The sequence below is a fragment of the Heterodontus francisci genome, chromosome 2, assembly GCF_036365525.1.
Source record: "Heterodontus francisci isolate sHetFra1 chromosome 2, sHetFra1.hap1, whole genome shotgun sequence".
Taxonomy (NCBI): domain Eukaryota; kingdom Metazoa; phylum Chordata; class Chondrichthyes; order Heterodontiformes; family Heterodontidae; genus Heterodontus; species Heterodontus francisci.
The window spans coordinates 192,327,238-192,339,975 of record NC_090372.1 but is presented as its reverse complement, the minus strand read 5'-3'; the positions used below and the strand labels follow the sequence as shown (position 1 = coordinate 192,339,975).

The following is a 12,738-nucleotide window of genomic DNA, read 5'->3' as shown; positions in this document are numbered from 1 at the left end:
ACTCTAACATGACCTCCCTGCTTTTGTAATCTATGCCTCGATTGATAAAGGCAAGTGTCCCATATGCCTTTTTCACCACCCTATTAACCTGCCCTTCTGCCTTCAGAGATCTATGGACAAACACGCCAAGGTCCCTTTGTTCCTCGGAACTTCGCAGTGTCAGGCCATTCACTGAATATTTCCGTGTCACATTACTCCTTCCAAAGTGTATCACCTCACACGTCTCAGGATTAAACTCCATTTGCCACTGCTCCGCCCATCTTACCAGCCCATCTATATCGTCCTGTAGTCTAAGGCTTTCCTCCTCACTATTTACGACACCACCAATTTTCGTGTCATCTGCGAACTTACTGATCATACCTCCTATATTGACGTCTAAATCATTAATGTACATTCTATTAGCTTTCCTAATTATTCTCCTGAATTTGGTGATTTTTGCCATTCTAAACAGCATGGCCATAGAAAATCTAAATTAAGGATATCACTATTACGCCGTTGATGGGGCCGGATATCTGCAGTCATTCCAACACACGTCTGCCCTACCAGTGGGAACTTGTTATTTTGTTTGTTCCTGGGATGTGGGCTTCGCTGACAAGGCCAGCATTTATTGCCCATCCCTAATACAAGAAAATGGCTTGAAACTGGGCTATGTCCTGGCTGAGCGCAGAAGTTTCCAGGATGACCTGTGATCATTCCATAAGTAAAAATGTTCTATATTAGAAGCTAAGACAGAAATTTACTCTAATCCTAGTTGGAGCATTTTTATAGGGGAAGTTTCATCATAAATATCCCTTTAAAAGTGTGTGTATATATACATATTTAAAATAATGATTAATTTGGTATGATTTTTGACTTACTATTTTTGGAATACTTTTAAAAAGCTAAGTGGAGAAGTTGCAAAGCCCAATATCATCATTGAAAAGGTTAGATAATTGACCTGCCCCTTTTAGCTTTCTCACACTTTTTAATCCAATAATTCCTTTAAATCTATTTGTCATTTTACTTCCCTAAATGGTTTCATTAGCAAATTTATTCCAAACAGCAAATTTTAATTCTGCTTAAATAATTGTGGTTTCAAAACAAGTTGCAATGGTGAGTCTTTCTTTCACAGCTCCAGCGACCCGGGTTCAATTCTGGGTACTGCCTGTGTGGAGTTTGCAAGTTCTCCCTGTGTCTGCGTGGGTTTTCTCCGGGTGCTCCGGTTTCCTCCCACAAGCCAAAAGACTTGCAGGTTGGTAGGTAAATTGGCCTTTATAAATTGCCCCTAGTATAGTTAAGTTGTAGGGAAATATAGGGACAGGTAGGAATGTGGGATACTAGGATTAGTATAAATGGGTGGTTGATGGTCAGCACAGACTCGGTGGGCCGAAGGGCCTGTTTCAGTGCTGTATCTCTATCTCTAAACTGACGATGCAGTAATTCTAAAAAATAATTTTTATGCTATTGGCAAAAGAAGCAAGAAGTTTACACACTGATAGAAAATGATCACACACAAAATTAGCTCTGTAATCCCTGGTATTTGCTCCATTGGTGTAGGCTGGTGGAATGTAACCTTCTATAACTGACCCTTAATGAATTTTCAGCCATGTAACCAAAGCTCTTGTGCCTAGGCTGGTAGCAGTGTTTGGGAGCCCCCAGAAAGATGATGTAGAGGTCATATGGGGCTGCTTTTAAAAATGTGTTTTTAGCTGTGGTAGAAAATCTTAGGGGGCGTCAAGGCTACAATCCTTGCCTGAACCTCCAGCTGCATCTCGCATGTGCACAGCTGGGTAGGCTGTAACGCTTGCTTCCAGCATGTGCCAACCGTACTCTGGGTCCCAGTGAAGGTTTGGGACATGGAAACTTCAGTATTTGGCGTTCCTCCCGCTCCCGCATTTGACATATTTGGGGCAGGTATTCCACATTATTGTGCTGCAGTTTGAAAATGGTCGGTACATTAAAAAGTCATTTCTCCATTTAATATGTACATAAGAACCTGGTTCTACAAACATTTCTATACTGAAGTCCCTTACTACACAACTACCAGTTATACTAAGTACATTTCAAGAAATAACCCACAACAGTACACAATTAGGCAAAAATTAGAAGCTGGCCTCCAATATTTGAATGAACCTGCAGGTTAAAACACAGCATTGAAGATCAGCAACCACAAAAATAAAAATCATCAACCTTGAGTGATTCAGTTTGTGAGCCGAGCCCCTTTGTGCAGAGTTCCATGACGGAGTATGAGCAGAAGGTGTCTCGGACCTTATACTGACTGACAGCAAGGAGCCACAGCGAGGGATTAATCTCCAGTTCTGAAGGAGGGATGAGGATGGACTGGTGCCCTGAGTAGACACTGCAAAAAAAGAAGCCTGTGTATTAAAACAGGCAGGAATACATACTAAAGCATAAACAGGACAGGTGAGGCTTAATTTGTTTCAGGAATTGCCACGTGGTATGAAAATTACAGCACATGGTATTGGAGAGATTAGCTGGAGGCAGAAATCAGAGAGTAAATGGTAAATGGCTGCTTTTCCGTTTGGCAGATGTGGGTAGCGGTCTGAACTCAGGATTCTGTTCTGGCGCATATTTTATCTTAAGGACATATAGGTGGCAGATGCAGTTTAATGCAGAATAGTGCAAAAGAAATTGTGAAAAAAGTAACAGGGAGTATACTCTAAATGTAAGACGTACGTTGAGGAAGAAAGAAAGAGAACAAATGGTGATAAATAGATCTTTAACGTGAAAATGAATGTAGAAAAGACCATAAAAAGACAACTGAAGTTTGGGTTTCACAACAAAGCACTAAATATAAAAGTAAGAAATTAATGCTGAGTTTGTATTAGATATTTGGTTAGGCCATAGTTGGCACATATATGCATTTGTGAACACCCATTACGGGAAGTATATTAACACCATAGTTCAAACAAAGATATATCAGATTTATGCTTTTGATAAGGTCCCACGTGGGAGATTGGTTAAGAAGGTAAGAGTCCATGGGATCCAGGGCAATTTGGCCAATTGGATCCAAAATTGGCTTAGTGGCAGGAGGCAGAGGGTGATGGTCGAGGGTTGTTTCTGCGAGTGGAAGCCTGTGACCAGTGGTGTACCACAGGGATCGGTGCTGGGACCCCTGCGGTTTGTAGTGTATATAGGAGGTATGATCAGTAAGTTCGCAGATGACACGAAAATTGGTAGTGTCGTAAATAGTGAGGAGGAAAGCCTTAGATTACAGGACGATATAGATGGGCTGGTAAGATGGGCAGAGCAGTGGCAAATAGAATTTAATCCTGAGAAGTGTGAGGTGATGCATTTTGGAGGACTAACAAGGCAAGGGAATATACAATGGATGGTAGGACCCTAGGAAGTACAGAGGATCAGAGGGACCTTGGTGTACTTGTCCATAGGTCACTGAAGACAGCAGCACAGGTAGATAAGGTGGTTAGGAAGGCATATGGGATACTTGCCTTTATTAGCCGAGACATAGAATATAAGAGCAGAGAGGTTATGATGGAGCTGTATAAAATGCTAGTTAGGCCACAGCTGGAGTACTGTGTACAGTTCTGGGCACCACACTATAGGAAGGATGTGATTGCACTGGAGAGGGTGCAGAGGAGATTCACCAGGATGTTGCCTGGGTTGGAGCATTTCAGCTATGAAGAGAGACTGAAAAGGCTAGGGTTGTTTTCCTTAGAGCAGAGAAGGCTGAGGGGAGACATGATTGAGGTATACAAAATTATGAGGGGCATTGATAGATTAGATAGGAAGAAACATTTTCCCCTTAGCGGAGGGGTCAATAGCCAGGGGGCATAGATTTAAAGTAAGGGGCAAGAGGTTTAGAGGGGATTTGAGGAAAAAGCTTTTCACCCAGAGGGTGGTTGGAATCTGGAACGCACTGCCTGAAGAGGTGGTAGAGGCAGGAACCATCACAACATTTAAGTATTTAGATGAGCACTTGAAACACCATAGCATGCAAGGCTATGGGCCAAGTGCTGAAAAATGGGATTAGAATAGGTAGGTGCTTGATGGCCGGCACAGACACGATGGGCTGAAGGGCCTGTTTCTGTGCTGAATGACTCCATGACTCTATGCCAGGAACAAAAGATTGTTAAGAAGAAAAGCTTGAAAAAGTGGGACTTTTTCACTACAACAGAGAAGATTAAGGGGGAATCTAAGAAATATTTTCAAATTATGACAACTTTTCTTTTAAGAAAATAAATAGTGAAAGGCTGTTTGCTGTGGTTGATGAATCATGCAATATTTTACCACAAGTAGCTGTTGAGCCAGAAATTATATCATTTAGAAGGGAATTGGAAAAGGAAGGATATGGAGGAACGAGGTTAGAGTAAATTGCTATCTAATCACCAGAATTTGAGAAATATTAATGATGTCAACACCCTCCATTAGAAATGATAATGATTAACCATTTCGATTTTAGTTCTCAAGGTAACATAAGCAACAAATTTAAAAAAACAGTATATGACTAGCAACAAGTACAAAGAGCCCAAGGGTGCTCTTTCTGTGCTGGAAATTCTATGTTTTATCACCTCAATACTTTACTCAACAAAAAAAATTAAAGTACCTTACTTCAAAATTGTTTGACTGCGATGATTAAATAATGCTTTTATAAATTTCCTAAATTATATAATTACACTATTATACGGAGCTTAAAAATGCAGCTGTTACAAGATGTACTCTGCTCACAAGTATCACTTTCAACTTCATATTAGCAGGAAAAAACCTGAAATCATTAGGCAAACCAAAATTTAGTTTTTAGGAGAAATGCTTTCTTTGCTAATGGAGGACAGAGAACTCCCTATAGACTTTCAACTTCTGGTTGCACCTGCCTGACAGTAGGGGTAATTTACTTACTGTCTCAATTTAGATAATGTTACTGTGCAGTCACAAATTTACTGTTAACTACTACTTATGCTTTTAAACAACTGCTCTGCTGGATTATTGGAAATCCAGTTGAGGGTGACTTGTTTGCTGTTTACTTACTTGGCAAGACTGAGGAATTTTCTGACAGATTCTTATTCAGAACTGCCAGCAGATAACGGCTGTTTGCATTTATAAGGCAAGTAAATTGTAAACAGTATTCCTAAATTCATCAGAATTTGGTTCAGGAAAACATTAGGTTGCTTGGCTTCACATATGAACCAATAGTGAAAAGTTCCAAATTGAGTCAATTCTATATTTGCCAATAACGCTGATGCCACAAACCAGTTGACAAAGTGGTTACGTTGAAAAAAAAAAGGCCAGAGCAACAGTTTTATCCATTTTTTAAAACAAAGTTCCAAACAAGCAAAGAAATCAACGTTACTTAAATAAGTCTATTGTTGTCCAACACTGGACAGTTTAAACTGTCAAAGCTAGACATTACAACACAGATGGTTGGTGGATGAATCAATGAAATATATGTCTCTCATTGGTTTTGGGCAGCTTTACAAATGAATCGTCTGCCTAAAACTAATTTGAGACAGCCTCCACTTTCCTCATGTAACCCAGCCATCTGTTACTCTATATGCATTTCCAAGCTCTCTGAGAAAGTCACGAGATTAATGCTATGTTAAATATAGCACTCCTTTGGTTCTGTCTTTTTGGTCTGCTGCAGTTAAAAGTCACTGAAAAGATGATTGCAATAGACAGTTTGTTTTTTTTCCCAGTTATTTCAATGTTTTCCATTTGATACATTGTTAGGTCAGACAACCCAGCGCAGAACATTATTTATGGCTTTATGTAGCGTGCATTTTAACTGCATTGAGCAATGTCCTCAAGAGCAAAGTATTTTACATTTATCAGTTACTCACGATGTTGAATACCAACATAGCATGAAATTGAACGAAACGATGAAGCCATAAGCATATTATAACAGAAATTCCTACTTTTGTGAAGGAGCAGGAAAAGACTGAATTTACAGTAACAACCTGGGCGGCACAGTGCGCAGTGGTTAGCACCGCAGCCTCACAGCTCCAGCGACCCGGGTTCAGTTCTGGGTACTGCCTGTGCGAAGTTTGCAAGTTCTCCCTGTGACTGCGTGAGTTTCAGCCGGGTGCACCGGTTTCCTCCCACAGCCAAAGACTTGCAGGTTGATAGGTAAATTGGCCATTGTAAATTGCCCCTAGTGTAGGTAGGTGGTAGGAGAATGGTGGGAATGTGGTAGAGAATATGGGGTTAATGTAGGATTAGTATAAATGGGTGGTTGTTGGTCGGCACAGACTCGGTGGGCCGGAGGGCCTGTTTTAGTGCTGTATCTCTAAATAAATAGATAAATAAACCAAAACAAATCATAAATGCAGTCTGATTTTAGTTATTAAAATCAGAATTAACATTGCGAGTTAATACTTAATAGTTACAGGGGGCTAAATTGGATCATGCCCATTTCCAGGCAGGAACTGGGTGGCACACATGATGCACACAATAGGCTGAATTATGTTGAGCTCCCAACGTCAGGCTCCGTGGCAGTAGGGGCCGTAAGATTGCTAAGGCAGCAGCCCGCCACGGAGCCAGACGCCGGGATTGCCGGGCCCAATCTTCCGAGTGGCAGTGAGGCTCCATGGCAGCCCCCACACTGCTCAGCGATGGGACCCAACTTTAAACATTTAAGTAAAGGACATGAATACATTAACATATTTTTCACTGTGATCTTACTGGCTGTCCGTGATCTTGCGTGCAGCTGCCGGCACCCGCGCGCCTTCACTTTTCTGTCCAGGGAAAGCTGGTGCCACCGAGGTGGGGAAGGGGAGAATTTAGGATTTTTAGCATATGTGGGGGGGGGGGAGGGGGGGAATGGGATCAAATTTACATTTATAGAGTTGGGGGGGGGGGGTGGTGGAGAAAAGGGGTGACCTCTGCACTTTGTGGGGTAAAGGTCACATATTAAATACAAGTGTTGTTTGGGGGGGGGGGGGAGAAAAGGGGTGACCTCTGCACTTTGTGCAGTTTGTGGGGTAAAGGTCACATATTAAATACAAGTGTTGTTTGGGGGGGGGGGGGGGGGGGGGAGAAACAGGGCAGCCTTTGTTTTTGCATGGGGCGTGTGTATGGGCCAAAAATCAATTCATAGTGTTTTTGGGGAGGCAGAGGTTCAGGCTTCAACAGTGCAGGCCTGGCAGCCCTTTAAACATGGCTCCTGTGTAGAGGCAGCTGATGCTGTTGCCGAGCCCTTCCCTGCCACATGATTGGGGGTGGGGCGGACCACTGAGCATACGCAAATGAGCAGATGTGCACTAGATCGCAGCGGCATGGGCGCGCATGTGCGGGCCGTCATTTTTTTCACTTGCCGCTGGGAGCGGCAGCAGGAGAATAAAATTCAGCCCAATATATAAATGCAAGTACCTTCCCCATTGCTCATCAGTAAAGCTAACATTCAAAAAGCACCTTAACATATCTTCATGGTCTCCCAAATCTTTTTGAGGTGCAGTCACAGTTATTATGCAGACAAATGCAGCAGCCAATTTGTGCACTGCAAGGCCCCACAAACAACATGTATGAAATGTTGTTGATGGAATTGTTTGGGGGGGGAGACTATTGGTTTAGAGAACACGCTGCTCATCAGATAATACCATGGGACCTTTTACATCCACTTGAATAGGTAAATGAGGCCTTGGGGTCCTGTCTTGTTTAAAGCTGCCACTTCCTCAGTGCTGTATTGCCGTGCCAGCCTAGATTATGTGCACTTCTGGGGTGGAGATTGAACCCCCAAATTTCTGGCTCAGAGATAAGTGAATTAACAACTGAACCAAGCTGTCATTAGCCCCATAATTTTGCAAAGCTGTACTTGAAACAAATTGTAAGGATAGCATGAATGATCTGGCATTGGAACGACAAAGGTAATTGCTGCCAACTGACCTATGTATGTATATAAAGGATTAGCTAGGATGAAAGACAGTAGGATCAACAGTGTCTGAAATCTAGCCACTATAAACTGTATATCCAGAAAGGTTCCAATTGGGATTTCTCTGGGATCATTCATTTACTTCCCAAGATTGCAATTTGACATGTGTAGACTTGCCAGCTAGTCAGCTAGCAGACTGGCATTTAATAATGATCCTGAAAGACTGCCAATTAACATGCCAAATCAAAGGTAGCTTGTGCTTAGAAACCTGATTGAGGTTGATCAAACACACTTCACTCTGGATTCTTAAAGAAGTCAGAAAGAATAGAATAGTAACAATAATTTCTGACTATATCATATTAAATTAATGGATGGGGAGGGGAGTAATTATTTCAAATGGGAGGTATTCCCCTAGAGTTTTATTCTCTGGTCAGCAAGGGAGACAAAAGGATGAGCTTCATTATTTACTTTTCTATTACTTTTACCATGGTGGGTAATTGGGAACCTTAAGATTGAATAGATAAAAGGTGCTCATTAACAAAGTTCATTATTCCAGTTCCTCACCTGCAGAGGCACCAAAGAACAAATCCGAGTCCGCAGTAGGGGTCCAGGCAGATTGCGACTTCTCGGGATGGGTAAAGCTCGCACTGCAGCTTTATGGAACGACACAAGGCACTAGTTGCTGCATGGGACATCTGTCAGACAAAGGAAGTGTCTCATTAGAATCTCCAACGTCTGGATAAAATAGAAATTTTTCCTGAACAACTGAACAATTTAATCTAGACTTTCCCTCACAATGGCATCAGTACAAAAATAGGCATTGTGGTGGTAATGAGAAAACTTACTTTTAAAAAAAAAATAGGACTGACTGATTTTTCAAATTGTGTTTTTATAAAGTCACAGACTGAAGCTACAGTCTCACTTGTGTATTTTTAAAAATTAATAATCCTGTAACATATCGGCATACTTAAAAAAAAATTGATCATGCATCATAAGATCAAACATGCATGGTGGGAGGTCAGAAGTGCCAATCAATCCCACTGTTGAATGATATCATTCCTTATGGCTACCCACTGCATTAGCTTTCCAATATTGTTGGCAATACCAGATGGGCTTGCTCCCAGATTTAACATGTGCACATTTAGCCATTTGGGTGCTAAAATTGCTTTGTAAAGTAAACTATTAATTCAGCTTAACAGCTCACTGTAAACATACAGTTTTGCCTCCCTCCCCTTGCCCCCAACTATTTCTAAACTGACCATTCGCGAATAGATATTTGATCTCAAACTCCACCATCACCACAAAAAGTATCCAGACTTGTAATCTAAGGCAAGAAATCTAAAAATATACATGTGCTAATCAATAAATGGCAGGTGAAGGCATCCCGAAGACAGATGATAAAGTACTGGCAAACACACCAAAAGGAATTTTTGGTATATAAATTACTTGTACTACATAATGCTCGTAATCTGTGCAGTATAAAATTACAATTTGATAGGTTATACTAGAATTTACTCATATTTAGATGTAAACTTCTGATGCAATAAAATGAAAACCTTAGATTCAAAATCATGACATTTTGCTTTTAAATGGTTCAACCTATTAATTAAGAGATACTTCAATGATACATCAGAGATCTAGCTCTCTCAATTAATTCATTCAAGTTCAGATTTCTCAAATATGTTAACATTTTATAATTAGCACTGAATCAACTGGGGAAAATAATCGACTACACATAATTTGAAACATCTAAAACAGTTTAGCAATTAATTTGTAGCAAAACATTTTCATGTTTAAATTATTTTAACGTTAACAATAGAAAATCCATTAAATTCACAAAATCCAAAGAATATGTAAACATAAATATCTGAGAACAGTATTAGATGACTCAATCAGGGTCTTTGGGGGCTTGACTAACATTCATATAGCAGGTGAGATGGCTTTCATGAATAAAAATAGCAATAGTCTATCAAAGGACTCACATTATGAGTGAACTGATTGATGGAAATAGAGGGCAAGGCTTGTGTATATATGCCAGGTGCTCCTGTGTAAGAGTCTTCAACCTCCCAGCAGTAGTTTTTCTACATTTAATTCAAACTAAGAATTCTTAGTAGTCTGCACATAAGAAAGCCATTACATTTTAAAAAATGGAATAGTTTCAGCTGCAATGCAAAAGTGTTAAGGTTCTCAAGTGGGTCAACCCAATTTCAATCCCAAGTTTCTTTAGCAACATTCACACTCTTGTTTCCCCTAGGAGAGAAAGTACTGTTAAGTTTAGTGAGGTCACTTTCTTGGTGAATGAGGTGGGGGGGGGGGGGGGGGGGTCTCTTTTGCACAGTGTTAAAGCATGTTTCATGCAGAGTGACCAAAGTATGATACTGATGTTGTCTGTGGAGATCTGCATGCATCAAATCATTCCATTCTCTCATTTGAGAACAGGCTGGAAAACTATGGGAGGAAAAAAAGACAATGGATTTTTTCCATTCTCCTCAGTAAAAATAAAAGTAATGTTATCTTTCTCCAACAGTTTCACATATGAAATTATTTGGCAGAGGGTGGGGTGTGGAAAACTGTAGAAAGAAAAATGTTGTCTCACGTTAATGAGTGTCTTGTGGATTTTTATGTTTAATTAAAATAATCGCGATTTTAAATATTAATTATGTCAGGATCCATACTAGTCACATAAAATAGCAGTCAAAAGACAAAACCTTTCATTCTGCAAGCCTGAGACTGAACCTAGTCCAGTGATGAGTAATGCAAGTCACATGTGCACAGTGATGACTGAAGGTCACAAGAGAATTGGGTTGTGGCAGTCTTGGTCCAATCTTGAGAGTACAAAATGCAAACAAGTGGAAAATGGAAGTGTTCCTGGATATAGGGCTGCCATAAAAAGTTAATAAAGAGCCCTCAGATCTCTATGTCAGTGCCTGTTGACATACTCCAATTAAATGAATTGCAAGGGCATTGATAACAATCGGTAATCAGAACTACAAATAAGGTCCTCCTTTTACTATATGTACATTTTCTAGGATAATTACCATATTTTGCATTAAATATTAATTTCTTATACATGCACAAGACAAAAATTATAAACAACGGTCACTATACTTTGGTCTGTCAGCATTTGCTGGAAATTCACTGTGAATTTGAGTAATATTCGCCAAAGTCTGAAGCTTAATTAGGAGATTCTGGCATATAAAGATAGCAGTCATGAAGAAGGAAATGAATGCAATTTCAGAGTTCAAATTTTCATAGAACATTACTGCAAGACCTTAAATTATTGTGTTACAACATTATAGCCAACCAACTCATGAAAATGCCACTGTTGAGCCAAAGGGGCTTTTATTTGATTTCAAGGCAATAAACAGCACAAAAACCTAATGACACCGTGGCATATTTCCTAGATTACATGAATGTTCAACACTCTAGTTATAGAAGGAAGATTATTTTTCGGAAAAAAGCTATGCATGTTATCATGGTCAATTAACATAACTATTGTCCAAAAAGGCAATCAAAGTTTACAATTCGAAATAGGAGGCTTAGTTTTTTTTCAGATATCATCTGTCATCCTAACCATAGCATTTACTCAGAAAAATCTGCATACAGAAGTAACCATCCAGTGATTATACTCTACAAGTTATGGATAAAGAGGTATTGAGTGTTTTTTTTTAATAAAGTGTGTGTACATTTTCTGTGATCAACTTTATGAGGAATGCTCTTGCTGAGGAAAGGAGCATCTTTCACTCTGGCCAATGTGTCAGCACTAAATAACTTGTATAATAATAAAAACAGAAAATGCTTCATATTAACTGTTTCTCTCCCCACAGATGCTGCCGGACCTGCTGAGTATTTCCAGCATTTTCTGTATTTATTTCAGATTTCCAGCATCTGCAGTACTTTGCTTTTGTACCAAATACCTTGTTTAGCTAGTGCACCCAATACTCTGCTTTAGCAATATGCCTCAGCCCAAACCTCAGGAAAGCAGCCTTTATTGCACCACAGTGACATTTCGACATTTCTCCATTTCTAAAACCAGCTATTCTGTACCCTCTTGAAGTGAAATTGCCAATTTTGATTCAAATTGTTATGTAAGCCCATACTCACTGGGAACTGGATTGAATATTCCCCAAAACATACTTCAGACAAGACCCTATAACCAGCAGTGACTTTCAGTTCATCAGCCTGGGCTGGATTTGAGCCCAATTCACAGAGCTATTGTGTCAACTTTTTGCAACATTTGAAGTACAATAGACAGTGAACACTTTACAGTTACAAATTAAGTAACATTAATAAAATGGCATTATTTCTACACGTAATAAAACACCTTTCAAGTGCTATAATGGGAGGAATTTTTCTTATGTTATTAACAATTATGTGGAAAGTTTGCATACGCATGGCTTTCTTATTCTCTGCATTGCCTTGTTACACAGGCAAAAAGAACAAAACCATTGACACAAGATTAAACTTGCAGGTGAGGAAGATCCTTTTGCAATAAGCAGCTTGAAGGTATCTAAGCACAGAGATAGTAACAGACAGTAATTCAAAGACTGTTAAAAGAATACTAAAAACAAACTGCATTTTTATTTTCCAGTATTTTGTTGCAAGAACAACGTCACAGTGCTCTGAGGAATCTAGCAGAAAAGCAGCGGACATGCAGCCAGATGATCTACAGTGAGTCTGAGACCCAGCTCTGTTGACATTCAAAATGAATTGGATGTTTTGATAGTTTTTAAGATAGTTTGATTACTCAAATTCAGAGGGAAGCTGTGACAATGTTCCAGCTGCATACTAGACCAGCCTGCAGACTGTTGCAGGTAGCAGTCACACAAAAATATACATCTCCTGCCACCTTCCCTCCCACTATTCCTTCCCTCTTACTGAAGGAGCCAGTTGATGCTGAGGTACTGTCTCACATGTGC

The 12,738-nt window shown here is 39.9% G+C and overlaps 1 protein-coding gene across 5 annotated transcripts in view; it reads right to left on the bottom strand.

The window, feature by feature from the left end:
- LOC137349461 (disco-interacting protein 2 homolog C) overlaps nt 1-12,738 on the bottom strand; it is a 635,092-nt gene that overhangs the window by 78,393 nt on the left and 543,961 nt on the right. For 3 of the 5 annotated variants that reach the window (XM_068014972.1, XM_068014973.1, XM_068014975.1), the window contains 3 exons: nt 9,802-9,900; nt 8,384-8,514; nt 2,170-2,338 (listed from right to left, as the gene is read on the bottom strand). In XM_068014972.1, the coding sequence (XP_067871073.1) occupies nt 2,170-2,338; nt 8,384-8,514; nt 9,802-9,900 (399 nt within the window). The remainder of the gene's footprint in view (nt 1-2,169; nt 2,339-8,383; nt 8,515-9,801; nt 9,901-12,738) is intronic. The other 2 variants (XM_068014974.1, XM_068014976.1) reach the window with 1 other exon arrangement.